Source organism: Lontra canadensis, unplaced genomic scaffold, assembly GCF_010015895.1.
Source record: "Lontra canadensis isolate GAN:19392208 unplaced genomic scaffold, GSC_riverotter_1.0 scaffold106, whole genome shotgun sequence".
Lineage (NCBI taxonomy): Eukaryota > Metazoa > Chordata > Mammalia > Carnivora > Mustelidae > Lontra > Lontra canadensis.
The window spans coordinates 2174194-2188786 of NW_022631100.1; the positions used below are offsets into that span (position 1 = coordinate 2174194).

Here is a 14593-nt window from a genome sequence, read left to right on the forward strand (position 1 = left end):
TAAGAACAGCAGAATGTACATTCCACTCAAGTGAACAGGTGTACATCCACCAAGAGGGGACATTCTGGGACATAAAACAAGCCTCAGTAAATTCAAATGACTGAAACCATACAAAATACGTTCTTTGACCGTATGAAATTAAATCAGAAATCAACAACAACAACAAAACACACACACACACACACAGAAATCAACAACAGAAAACCATTTGGGAAATCCCCAAACATATAAAATGAAATAATGTACTTCTAAATAACTCATGCAGGGGTGCCTGGGTGGCTCAGTGGATTAAAGCCTCTGCCTTCGGCTCAGGTCATGGTCCCAGGGTCCTAGGATTGAGCCCCACATCAGGCTCTCTGCTCGGCAGGGAGCCTGCTTCCTCCTCTCTCTCTGCCTGTCTCTCTACCTACTTGTGATCTCTGTCTGTCAAATAAATAAATAAAAATCTTAAAAAAAAATAACCTCATGCATTAAAGAAGAAATCACACATGAAATTAGAAAATATTTTAAATGAAAGGCAAAAAACTCAATATACCAAACTTCTGGGGTGCACGTAAAACAGGAGTTTAAAGGGAAATTTATAGTTGTTTTCTTTTTTAAAGGATTTTTATTTTATTTATTTGACAGACAGAGATCACAAGTAGGCAGAGAGGCAGGCAGAGAGAGAGGGGGAAGCAGGCTCCCCACTGAGCAGAGAGCCCGATGTGGGGCTCGATCCCAGGACCCTGGGATCATGACCTGAGCCGAAGGAAGATGCTTTAACCTACTGAGCCACCTAGGCACCCCAAATTTATAGCTTTTAATTATTAGATTAGACAAAGAAAGATCTCTAATAACCTAAGTTTCTACTTCAAGGTATTGGGGGAAAGAGGGCAATTAAACCCAAAACAAAAAGAATGAAGTAATAAGAAATAGAATCAATTCAACTTAAAATATAGAAACAATAGAAAAAAAAACAAACCCATTGTTTGATTCTTTGAAAATATCAATAAATTCTTATTTCTCTAGTCAATCAGATCAAGAGAGAAGACATGAATTACCCGTGGGAATGAAAAAGGAGAGACCACACTACAGATCCTCAGACATTAAGTAAATAATATGAAATCTTATGAAACTTATGCAAATAAATGATTGTTTGATAAAACAGAAAAATTCCTTAAGAGGAACAAACTACAAAACTCACTCAAGAAGCAATAGACAGGGGTGACTGGCTGGCTCTTGACTCTGGCATGTGACCTTTTTTTTTTTAAGATTTTATTTATCTATTTAACAGAGAGAGATCACAAGTAGGCAGAGAGGCAGGCAGAGAGAGAGGAAGCAGCAGGCTCTCTACTGAGCAGAGAGCCCAATATGGGGCTCGATCCCAGGACCCTGGATCATGACCTGAGCCGAAGGCAGAGGCTTTAACCCACTGAGGCACCCAGGCACCCCTGGCATGTGACTCTTGACCTCAAAAGTATGAGTCGAAGCCCTATGCTGAGCATGGCGCCTACTTAAAAAAAAAAAAAGAAAAGAAAAGAAAGAAACTAAATAACCCAAATATATACGTATCAAAAAGAAAGGGACTTCAATTAAAAAAAAAGAGAGAGAGAAAATTATAGGCCTGGATAGCTTCTCTGAAGATTTCCACCAACACATATATATAGATAGATAGATAGATAGATAGATAGGTAGATTTTTAATTTTAAAATTTTTATTATTTTTTAAATTTTTAGAAACATTTATTTATTTGACAGAGAGAGATCACAAGTAAGCAGAGAGGCAGGGAGAGAGGAAGGGAAGCAGGCTCCCTGCTGAGCAGAGAGCCCAATGCGGGGCTCGATCCCAGGACCCTGAGATCATGACCTGAGCGGAAGGCAGAGGCTTTTAACCCACTGAGCCACCCAGAGGTGCCCCTAATTTTAAAATTTTAAAAAGATTTTATTTATTTATTTGACAGAGAGGGAGTATAAGCAGAGGGAGTGGGAAAAGGAGAATCAGGCTTCCCACTCAGCAGAGAGCCAGTTGCGGAGCTCATCCCAGGACTCTGGGACATTGACCTGAGCCAGAGGCGGATGCCCAACAACTGAGCCACCCAGATGCCCCTTCAACCAACATTTAGGTAAGAAATAATAACTGTTTCAGCAAATAGAAGAGGTTATACGTCCCAGTTTATTTTATGAGGCCTTCATTATTTAATCCCAAAATGACCAAGACACTACCAGAAAACAAAACTTCGTATCAATACCTTTCATAAACGCAGGCATAAAGATTCTTAACAAGGTATTAGCACACTGAATACAGGGATACATAAAAAGATCATTACCAAGTGGGCCTAATCCCAGAAATGCAGTTGGTTCAACATCTGAAAAGCAATCATTGTAATTCACCCTAAGGAGAGGCCAATAGAGAAAAGTCCCATGACCTCATCTCCATAGATGCAAAAAGAGCATTGGGCAATATCTAATGTATAACAAAAACTCTCAGCAAACTAAGAGTAGATGGGAACCTCCTCAACCTAATAAAGGAAAACCTAGGGCTATCATCATCCTTGATGGTTAAAGACTGAATGTCTTCCCTTTAAGATGGAATGAAGAAAGGATGTGTCTGCTCTTCCCTCCCCCCCTTTTTTAAAAAAGATTTTATTTGACAAAGACCAGGGAGAGAGGGAACACAAGCAGTGGGGAGCTGGAGAGGGGGAGCTGGAGAGGGGGAGCTGGAGAGGAAACTAGTGGGGCTAAGATCTGAGGACCCTGGATCCTGACACCTGAGAGCCGAAGGCAGTGTGGCTCAGGTGTCCCTCTTCCCACTCTTTTTAAACACTGTACTGGAGGTCCTAGGTCCTACCCAGGGTAATATGGCAAGAAAAAGAAATAAAAGGCATAAAGACTGGCAAGAAAGAACTATCTTTGTGGAGGACATCATCTTCTACATAGAAAGTCTTAAATAATCTGTAAAAAAGTGGCTAGAAGTAAAAAATTTGGCAAGTACACATTCGTATAAACTAAGTCAACTGAACAACTGGCAATTGAAATTATAGAAGAAAACAAGTACCACTGATTATTAAAAAAAATGAAATACATAGAAATAAATCTAACAAAATGTATAGAAGATTTGTACAGTGTAAAGTACAAAACACAGCTAAGAAAGTTAGACTTAAATAAATGGATATACCATGCTCATGAACTGGGAGACCCAATATTAAGATGTCAATTCTCCCCAGTTCTCCACATATATGATCCATTCCTTCACTCTTTCACTCATTTTAAAAGTAAACTCTACCACCAATATGGGACTCAAACTCATGACCCCGAGGTCTGGAGTCACATGTTCCACTGACTGAGCCAACCAGGCACCCTAAGATCAACTAATTTTTTACAAAGGTGCCAAGGTAATTCAAAAGAGGAAAGATAATAATAAATGGTGGAGAAGAAGCAGACATCCATGTCTACAGAGAAAACAACAGACTTTTATTGTTATTTCACAATACATATAAAAATCCATTTAAAACGGATCATGAAGCTGAAATGTAAAACTTAAACTATAAAATTTCTAGAAAACAAACAGCAGAAAACCTCAAGTTAGGCCAAGACTTCTCCCGACACAGAAACTACAAATTATAAAGGAAAAAAGTTGGCAACAACTTAAAATATCTTCTCATCAAAAGGCACTGTTAGGAAAGTGAAAAGCCAAGCCAAAAGAAGGGAAAAGATACTTGCAAAAACACATTCCTGATACAGGGCTTGCATCCCAAAATGTAAGGAACTCACCCCAGTAAATAATGAGGAAACAGTGCAGTCAAAAAAGGGTAAGAGATATGAACGTGGTACTTCATCAAATAACAGATGCTGGTAAGTAAGCCCATGAACAGAGACACTCACCACCTCGGTCACTAGGAAGCTACAAATTACAACCATGATGAGACACCATATAATAAATGGCTAACATTTAAAAAACTGACATACAAAATGCTAGTAAGGATAGGAAGCCACGTGAACTCCCCAACAATGCTGTTGGGAACTTCAAAATGGCACAATACTTTGAAAACCAGCTTAGTTATTCATAAACAAAACAAAACAAAACAAAAAACCCACAAAAACTAAACATATCCTTACAACCTAGCCAACTGACTCCTAGATATAAACCCACGAGAAATGAGAACCTATGTCCGCACAGATGCCTGAATGTTTACAGCAGCTTTATTTCTAATTACCCCACACTGGAGAAACCCACACCGCAACAGGTGAACGGATAAACAAAGTATGGCATGCCCAGGCGATGGGCTACTTTCCAGCAATGAAACAGAACTCTGATATGTCACCGACACGGATGGCTCTCAAAAGCATCATGCCAAATGAAACAGAGCCAGACACAAAAAGCTCCGTGCTATATAATCCCATTTATGTGACGGTCAGTCAAGGGCAAATCTACAGGGTCAGAAATCATCAGAAATCAGATCAGCCGTTGCCAGGAGGCAGGGAAAGGGACCGATTTTAAGCATAACGTCCGGGCATGGTAACATCAAACAGCACAAATTAAAGGTGTGCTTTTACTGTATATAATTTAAACCTCAATAAACCTCACTACATATCCGATATTTGAAAAGATAGTCTGTGACAGCAACAAAAGGTATCAGGGTTGCCTGGGTGGCTCAGTCAGTTAAGTGTCCGACTCTTGGTTTGGGCTCACGACATGATCTCAGGGTCCTGAAATCGAGCCCTGCTCAGTGTGGAGCCTGCTTAAGATTTTCCATCTCCATCTCCCCCTCCCCCCCTTAAAAAATTGCATCTATCTATCTCAGAGATTTAAAGATCAAAGTACACAAAGGTACATACGCAAAATGATATAGCTACATGTTGTCAAAATTTTAATGGCAAAAAATTGGAACCACCTAACTGTCCTTCATTAGTGAGGTAGTAAATCCCACGCAGAGGCCAAAAACAAGCACCTCTGACCTCCGCACAGATTCCAAGACCACACAACGGAGAACAGTTTCCTCAACAAACTGCTACCACAACCACAACCACCTAGCCAGGCGCCAGAGATGAGGCCGGACCCTGAGCCCACTGTGGACCCCGCTCCATCCACAAACTTTAACCCCAAATGGATCAACGATCTGAATAGGAGACCTGAAACTAGAAAGTTTTTTTTTTTTTTTAATATTTTATTTATTTAATAGAGAGAGAGAGATCACAAGTAGGCAGAGAGGCAGGCAGAGAGAGAGGGAGGCAGGCTTCCCTCTGAGCAGAGAGCCCGATGCGGGGTTCGATCCCAGGACCCCGAGACTATGACCCGAGCCGAAGGCAGAGGCTTTAACGTACTGAGTCAACCAGGCGCCCCGAAAGCTTATTAGAAGCAAACACAGAGGTCAATCTTCATGACTTGGGATCTGGCAGCGGATTCTTAGATTTGGCACCCAAAGCACAAGCAATAAAAGAAAAAAGAAAAAATAAGAGGGCGCCTGGGTGGCTCAGTGGGTTGAAGCCTCTGCCTTCGGCTCGGGTCGTGATCTCAGGGTCCTGGGATCGAGCCCCGCGTCGGGCTCTCTGCTCAGCAGGGAGCCTGCTTCCTCCTCTCTCTCTGCCTGCCTCTCTGCCTACTTGTGATGTCTGTCAAATAAATAAATAAAATCTTAAAAAAAAAAAAAGATACGCTGGGCTTCATAAAAATGAAACACTTCGGTACATCAAGGGACATTAGCAAGAATGTAAAAAGACAGCTTACAGAATGGGGGCAATTATTTGCTAATCACATATAATAATGGTTCAATATTCCGAATAAACAAAAGACACTTAAACAGCTAAATAACAAGACAACCCACTTTTACAAAATGGGCAATGGATCTGAACACACATTTCTCCAAAGACATAGAAATGGGGGAGGTGGGTATAGGGAAGGTAATTGAGCGTCGGGCATTAAGGAGGGGACGTGATCGATGAGCACTGGTTATTTATTTTTTTTCTTTTAAAGATTTTTTTTTTAGGGGCACCTGGGTGGCTCAGTAGTTAAGCATCTGCCTTCGGCTCATGTCATGATCCCAGAGTCCTGGGATCAAGCCCTGCATCAGGCTCCCTGCTTGGTGGGAGGCCTGCTTCTCCCTCTCCCACTCCCCCTGTTGTGTTCCCTCTCTTACTGTGTCTCTCTCCGTCAAATAAATGAAATCTTAGAAAAAAAATATTTTTTTAAAAAAATTTTTATTTGGGCGCCTGGGTGGCTCAGTGGGTTGAGCCGCTGCCTTCGGCTCGGGTCATGATCTCAGGGTCCTGGGATCGAGTCCCGCGTCGGGCTCTCTGCTCATCGGGGAGCCTGCTTCCCTCTCTCTCTCTGCCTGCCTCTCTGTCTACTTGTGATCTCTGTCTGTCAAATAAATAAATAAAATCTTTAAAAAAAAAAAAAAAATTTTATTTGTCAGAGAGAGGGGGAGGGGTAGGCAGAGAGCGAAGCAGACTCCCCACGGAGCAAGGAGCCTGATGCAGAACTCGATCCCAGGACCCTGGAGAACATGACCTGAGCTGAAGGCAGACACTTGTCCGACTGAGCCCCCCAGGCATCCTGAACCATACACTTTAAAATGGTTAACTGCACGATTTTCACCAAACACAATGGAAAACAAATTCACGTGAAGCTCCTACGTACTAATACAGGAAGATTACCAAAATAAGTTTGTTTGCTTTTTTTTTTTTTTTAAAGATTTTTATTTATTTTTTTGACAGAGATCACAAGTAGGCAGAGAGGAGGCAGGCAGAGAGAGCGGAGGAAGCAGGCTCCCTGCTGAGCAGAGAGCCTGATGCAGGGCTCCATGCCAGGACCCTGGAATCATGACCTGAGCCGAAGGCAGAGGCTTAAACCCACTGAGCCACCCAGGCGCCCCCACAAAATTAGTTTTTAAGTGACGGAAGCCAGAGTGTATTAGGTAGGCGAGAATGTATAAATGTATAATTATTTCCTTGGATTGCATATAAAATTCAAAAGCACTCTGCAAAACTATACTATCTCCTTTTTCTGGCAACGAACAATATTATATAAACCTCAAAATCAGGGTGACGATTATCTTTGGGAAGAAGAGCGAGCCGATGGTCATCAGGAAACGGGACATGTTGCTCAAACTCTCTCATTCCTCTTTTATTGCTTCGACAAAATCTGATGAGCAGATGAGGCAAAAACAACGACCAGTGTGACCAGTGTGGATGGTGGGAACCGGTAATCGTCCTATGCTCTCCACCTTCTTGCATGATAGAATTCTAGAAGTGAAAATTAGAAGAAAAAACACCAGAAGGAAGTTCCCAAATGGTAACTATTCTTTGTGGGAAGTTTATCATTTTACTTTCATGCTTTTCGTCTCTGCATATGATCTAAATTTTCCCTAATAAATGAGTAGGACTCTTGTAATGGGGATACAGATATCAAAACTCACCTGACAGATGCAGCCTGTGCGCTGGAAGCCATGTCTGTTTCAGAGCAGACACACCCACTCTGAGTCGTGGCTGGGTAGGTGACTGCCCAGCAGACACTGTTGCTGGAGGGGGCCCTGGGACGAATTGCTTGCTGATGGAACAGAAATAAGGGTTCTTCCCCTTAAAATGGGCATGTGTCCCTGCCTACCCCCCTATGCCCTAGTGGGCGGGCGATGTGATCCTGGCAAGCTTGCTTCTAACCATGATTACAAAAGAATCCCATCCTCTAGCATGGCAGAGAAACAGAATTAAAGGAACTTGGGGCTCTCCATTGTTTCACGAAACCCTGGAACCAACCCGACCTGTACCACCTGCCTCCTTTGGCCTCTTCATAAGCTCAGACTATCTTATCTGAACCACTTTATGTTTGAGACGTTGCTGTCCCACATTAGTCGGCCTCCTAACTAATAATGCCAGCGACGACCTCTTAAGGGTTGTTTGTGCTTTCCGTCTCTGTTACTGGATACCATTTAAGAGTATGGAACTACTAGTCTTTTTTTTTTTTTTTTTTTGAAGATTTTATTTATTTGAGAAAGAGAGAGAGAATAAGCACAAGCGGGGAGAGTGGGAGAGGAAGCAGCAGACTCCTTACTGAGCAGGGAGCCCAACATGAGGCTCAATCCCAGGATCATGACCCAAGGCAAAGGCAGACACTTAACCAACCAAGCCACCCAGGTACCCCACTACCAATCTCTCATCAAGGCAATCAATGTAAGCTCTCTCAATCAACCTAGAAAGTCATGCAAAACTCCAATGTAAATCCCGTTAAGACTTTTCATGATATATGACAGGCTAATGATTAAATATTCATACAGAACAAAGGTTCAAAAATGGATAAGAAAAAGCATCCAAAAAATGGGGAGATTTGCCTTGTATACAAACATATTTTGAAACTAATTTACAGTAATAGCACATAAGTGGTCAGATATATGGAACAGAGTTTAGAAGCAGATATATATATGCACATATATGTGTGTGTGTGTGTATATATATGTGTGTGTGTATATATATATGGAAATAAGTCATAAAAGAAAAAACTGAATGAAATTGATACAGCTTATAACATCTACGACCAAACATAGGTATTTATAAACAGACCTAAAACCATAAAAGCAGAATAGCAATAAACTGGCAGAAATTACTTATATATAATGAATGATCAGGATAGAAGCTACTATATATTTAATGCTAATAAATCAATATATATAAAAATTACCTAACTGAGGGCACCTGGGTGGCTCAGTTGTTAACCAACTGCCTTCGGCTCAGGTCATGATCCCAGGGTCCTGGGATCGAGCCCCAAATTGGGCTCCCTGTTCAGCGGGAAGCCTGTTTCTCACTCTCCCACTCCTTCTGCTTGTGTTCCCTCTCTCGCTTTCTCTCTGTCAAACAAATTTTTAAAAAATTCTTAAAAAAATTATCTAATTATAAAATGGGTAGAGGGACACAAACAGGCAATTTATAGGAGAGGAAATACAACTGGCCAACAAAAATGATGATTATCTTACTAGTTATCAGGGAAACACACATGAAGATGGAATTTCATTTTTCAACCATGAGACTGCCCAAGACTTAAGTCTTAACTTAAGACTTAAGTCTGGGGGCTCCTGGGTAGCTCAGTGGGTTAAAGCCTCTGCCTTCAGCTCAGGTCATGATCCCAGGGTCCTGGGATTGAGCCCCGCATCCGGTTCTTGGCTCAGCAGGGAGCCTGCTTCCTCCTCTCTGCCTGCCTCTCTGCCTACTTGTGATCTCTGTCAAGTAAATAAATAAAATCTTAAAAAAAAAAAAAAAAGACTTAAGTCCGGTGACATGAAGTCAGGGTTCTCCAGCGTATTCGGCAACACTCCGGAGATGGAGGAAATCCGTTCAGCCACTCTGGAGGACAACGCGGCAGGTCTACGGAAATACACAGGGCACAGAGCGGGTCAGCCAGCAATTCCACTTCTTGGTATCTACTCTTGAAAAACTCATGCAGACGTGCAGAAAGACATGTAAGAGTGTTCACTGGCACACCACTTAGGAAAAAAAAAAAAATCACAAGGAACCTAAAATGTTCAATTAACAGAAAAATGGTCAAAAACCCACTCTACAGAAGAAACCCGGCAGATTAAAAGAACAGAGTAGACCTCTACGTGGTAAAAGGGAAATTTTTCTATGACCACAGACTGGAATTTTCAAAGTTGCAAAATGCAGACCTCGTGAGAACCATGTTTCCATCTCTCTATTCGGCCACACCAAAAAGCAGCTACGTCTCCTCAACTGGAGGCATTTAAGTTCATGACGTCAGTAAAGGGTAAAAACCGCTGGCTGGAAGTGTACAGATGGCACGTTAGAGAAAGGCGAAAGAATCAGCACCTGTGATCACGTCTGGACTGGCTCTCTCCGTAGACTCGCTAGGAAGTCAGCAGTTCGGGCCCGGTCGAACAGAGCAATCACGCTCAAGACTTTGGTGACACTACAAGAAGTTGACGTTTGATGGCCCGAATCCAAACGCCAAGGTCAGTTCTGGAGAAGTCGGTCACTTCGTTTCCTGGTACTAAATTAAGTATCCTAATCAAATCAAACTTATTAAAAGTGGCCTGTCAACTAATGAGAATGGAGCCAATGCTTCCTTCATTACAAAATAAATCAAGCAACATAATAAGCACCTGAAATAAGAATCACGTAATGAATTCCAAAGAAGGGTATTGGAAGGACAGCAATCAACTTGATCTTAAAAAGCTCTCCATGAGCAAGCTGAAGAATCTTAAGTGAATACATGTGAGATAAAAGCCCAAGTCTGATTAATACATATTTTGAAATAAAGTTCAGGCTGGCTCTCTCCCAAGGAGATCATAGGCACACATTTTCAGGGTGCTGATGAAAGTGCTGAGCTGAGCTCAGCTGGGAAAAGACGACGCAAAGCCGGTTTTGGTCACAGACTGCTGCACTTGGGAGCCCCCAATGAATTTTAGCAATCACTTATGATTTTGAACAGGTTGTTTCTTCTCTTCCATAAGGTGGATGGTCAATACTCAGTGGCACGGTAGGGGCATCTGGGTGGCTCAGTGGGTTAACCACCTCTGCCTTAGGCTAAGGTCATGATCTCAGGGTCCTGGTATCAAGCCCCATGTTGGGACTCTCTACTCAGCAGGGAGCCTGCTTCTCCCTTTCTCTCTGCCTACCTCTCTGCCTACGTGTGATCTCTGTCAAATAAAGTAAAATCTTAAAAAAAAAAAAAAAAAGGAGGGGCACCTGGGTGGCTCAGTGGGTTAAAGCCTCTGCCTTCAGTTCAGGTCATGATCTCAGGGTCCTGGGATCAAGCCCCACATTGGGCTCTCTGCTCATCAGGGAGCCTGCTTCCTCCTCTCTCTCTCTGCCTGCCTGTCTGCCTACTTGTGATCTCTGTCAAATTTAAAAAAAAAAAAAACAAAAAACAAAAAACAAACTCAGTGGCATGGCTTCCAAGATGTACTCCTTAAGCATTCATGGTATCCCAACACAGCAATAAAACCCCAAGATAACCAGCTTGTTCTGTCTCTCCCACAAGCAAACAAAATCTGAGGTCCAAGTCAGCCTGCATTTCAGGGGGGTCATTTATAGAACCATTTCTGGCACTCCACATTATACTGACTGCTTTGCAGGGGCCAGACCTCAGAAAGGATTTCAGGGCAGGGCATCCCAGAACTTCAAGAAATACGCTACGCACATGGCTGTGTAGGGGAAATAATCCTAAGTCTCTTTCAATAAGAAAAGTCAGTGCTTTCCTTTCCACCAAGCAGACTGAAAACTTTAAAACGTATCCTAACTCACTGGGGCAATTCCCAGCAAAAACTAATCAGTCAGAAAGAGTCTGTTGTTGGTGTTTAACTTTTTAAAACAGAAAAGATCTTCTGGGCCATTTCTTCTCATCCTTCCCAAATGAGGAAATACAGGACTAACACTTTAGAGAGTAACTGTATTAATGAAACGTCAACGGATTACAGATAAACATTTTAATTGATTAAATATATTATTCTCAAGATCTTTTTGAAATCGCACTTGTACTGTACTAATCAACAGCCAAAGGCAATAAAAAAGTTTAAAACCAAAAAATGTTCTGACATGAGCACATGACAGGAACCACTGCTTATGTAAAGTGACATACACTGCTCCCGAGAACAATGATATTTTTAGAAGATAATTCACCTTAACACATGTGCAAGGACACATCTGTAATCAAAGGCTGGAAGAAATATATATTAGTGCCTGCTTTTTAAAAGTTTATTTTACATTTTAAATACAGTATTTTCTCATTAGAAAAAAAAAAAGAAAAAAAGCCAAGAAGTGCCTAACGCCATGGTTTCTATATCATATATACACGAGAGCTGACGGAGAGCCTGAAAGTGTTCTGGACAGAACAGTGTGGACACCTCTGAGCTGGAACTAGTGAATCAAAATTTAAAAACACAAATTAAGCACTGTTTAGGAGAGAAAATAATCCAGTTTCCAAATAACCAAAAGAGAACAGAGTTAGGTATGTACAAAACCAGGTATTAAAAAACAGAAATGCAGCACACAGAAACCAACAGGCCCTTATGCAGGGAACTGTATATAACGCAGCTAATCAATGGAGACCCTCCTACGAGAAGTGATGTATGATTTGAAATTGTAAAAATCTAAATATTTCAGTAACAACGTACAGTAACATTACGTGTGTATTGCCGTCTTTGTCGCTTTCTAGCTGTACCACCCTCCCTTCTGAAAACAAGAATCTCTACACTAGTCGATCACTTATACAAACGTGAGGCAATTAATCCATATTTGTTTTCAGTAAGGAAAACAAAAGTGTACCTCTTCCCAGCTATAAAGACATAATACAGATTAAAGCTATAAAAAAAATTTAAGCATGGGCATATGCATTTCCAATTCTCTCTAGTAAGCAATTCCAAACTGGAATCGTATAGGGTCTGTGCCTAAGTATTAACACATGAAAAGAAAATGGACTGTCTCTGGCAGTGATTTCCATTTAGTGCAATGTTATTCCCCACACAGCAAATTACATTTAAGTGATTTTATATATTTTACTTCAGTAGGTGCCAATTTGAGTTTACAAAACCCCTACCTATATGCTTGTGTAGAAAACGGTTTTAATTTGAGATGCTCTACAAAGCCCAATTGAAACAAAAATGAGTTAATTTTGCTTTTGTTACTTGGTAGAGTGAGTACCAGAGGAAGAGCAAAGGACCAAGCACAGGCTTGCTGAGACGGATGTCTGAGGTGTTCGAGGTGTCTTGATAGTTCAATTATCAATCAGCTTTGAACATTCTTAAGATTATCTCAGAAAGTAATTCTCTGTACTACAACTGTGAACAGCTGCACTCAAAGCAAAAACAATCTGTGTCATTCAGAACAAAACTGAATTGAGGCAATCTGTCTACGATCATCTGTGAGGTCTTAAGTTTTTAAGTTTTAAAATGACCTTCATCAAAGTCAGCTGCACCTCAGGCAGACTACTGACATGAGGCCGTCGCATCAGCGGTCCCTGTAACTACGGGCTCTCGTAAGACACATGGAGCAGGCAGCAACGGACTCACCATCAGCCAGGTGGGGTCAACGTGGGGAGGTTTTATTCTGGAGACCTTAAAGATTTAACACGCAGCTCCTGGAACTTCAGCATCCATTAGTGACCCTGGTGGGCAGCACCCAAGGGCTGGAGGGCTCCGAGGAATCCCCCGAGCCCCAGAGTATTAATGCTAAAGGGTATCACGGGAACCCTGAGCTCCAACAAGAGTTCACCAGCCGTCAGACCAAAATCAACAGGATAAACACTGACTGCAATGCTCCAGAAAAGTCCAAAGAAATTCCAAACTAAATGCTGTCTTCTGCCCAGCCCTAGACTCCAGACTCTGTAACAACATCTTTATCTAGTGTAATAGACTCTGTAGTAGACGGACTTTGACCTCCACAAAGAGTAGGAGTTGTCGAACTTGAGGAGGTAGACCCCTCTCCCTGGGTACTGGTGGCTGCCGGCGTACACTTCTTCATGGCAGTCCCGCCGGTAAACAGGCACGATCTCGTCCAGCAGAGGCTTGGCGGCGTGCTGTTTGGCTTTCTCTTCACTACTGACATTTTCTGTGAGACAGAATGGAGACTCGTCAGTGAACAGAACTGGGAAAACCACATTTGCCTCAAGCACTGCAACCCCGTCCTTCCTCTGAGAAACAGCTCCTCGGGAATTCTCTGGAGCCACTCTACAATGCATGTGCCGGTTTCGTCTTTCGTTCATTTGTTCACTCCTGTATCTCGGCAGCTGCTACCTGGTGGGGGAAGCAGCCAGCACCTCTCTCTCCCTTAACTCTCACTCCCACGTCTGAGCCCCACTCTTCCCCAGGGACACCCACTCGGGTCCTCACTCCTCCCGCCAGGCGGACCTTGCTTGTCTGAGCAACAAGGAAAACGATGTTCTTGTCCTCTTCCTCAACAACATGAAAGTTCTGTTTAGGAAGGGGCGCTCGAACTCCTGAGGACTATCATGTTCTGTACACCTCAGAGAGTAAAATGAGGAAACCACAGTAGAGAGGCAGGCATTCAGAGACACTCTGAAAATGTACTCCTTTCACTACAGGCCCGTGCCAACCCAGAGACAACCCCAGAGGCAAAAAGGGAGCTCTGATCCTATGTCTGTCCCACTTAATAGTTTCTGAACTGTAATGATACGCGGTTAGGAAAAAAATACCTCTGGAAACCTATAGTAGTGAGAAATTACCAAACCAGCTTAAAACCTGTTCTGCATATCAAATATAAACAACCCCAGGCAAACAGGTCAGGAATATGCAGCACAGAAGATAAAAGACCTTCGGGTCCGTAACACAGCAGAGTGAATTCTGACATCGGTTAACTGTCAGGGGTCACTATCAGGAATTGAAACAAGTAAAGTCTGAGAAACTCTCCTGGGCAAGAGGAGCTGAAGGAGACAGGATAACTAACTATAACATGGCATTCTGGTTGGGATCATGGAACGTAGATAAAAACTAAGGAAATTTGAATACATACGGACTTTGGCGAATAACAGTGTATTTACATTGGTTCCTTAGTGATGATGAACGTACGGCAGTACAAACGGGTGTTAACATTAAGTGGAACTGTATGTAGAGTACACAGGAACTCTTTGCTACTTTTCTATAAATCTAAAATTATTC

General features: G+C 42.2%; 1 protein-coding gene and 1 pseudogene across 2 annotated transcripts in view; both read right to left on the bottom strand.

The window, feature by feature from the left end:
* Positions 1–11350: 11350 nt before the first annotated feature.
* Positions 11351–12804, bottom strand: LOC116855738 (annotated as a pseudogene).
* ACBD3 (acyl-CoA binding domain containing 3) overlaps positions 11393–14593 on the bottom strand; it is a 38640-nt gene continuing 35439 nt past the window's right edge. For both annotated transcript variants that reach the window (XM_032838711.1, XM_032838712.1), the window contains exon 8: positions 11393–13526. In XM_032838711.1, the coding sequence (XP_032694602.1) occupies positions 13315–13526 (212 nt within the window). In that variant the 3' untranslated portion in view covers positions 11393–13314. The remainder of the gene's footprint in view (positions 13527–14593) is intronic.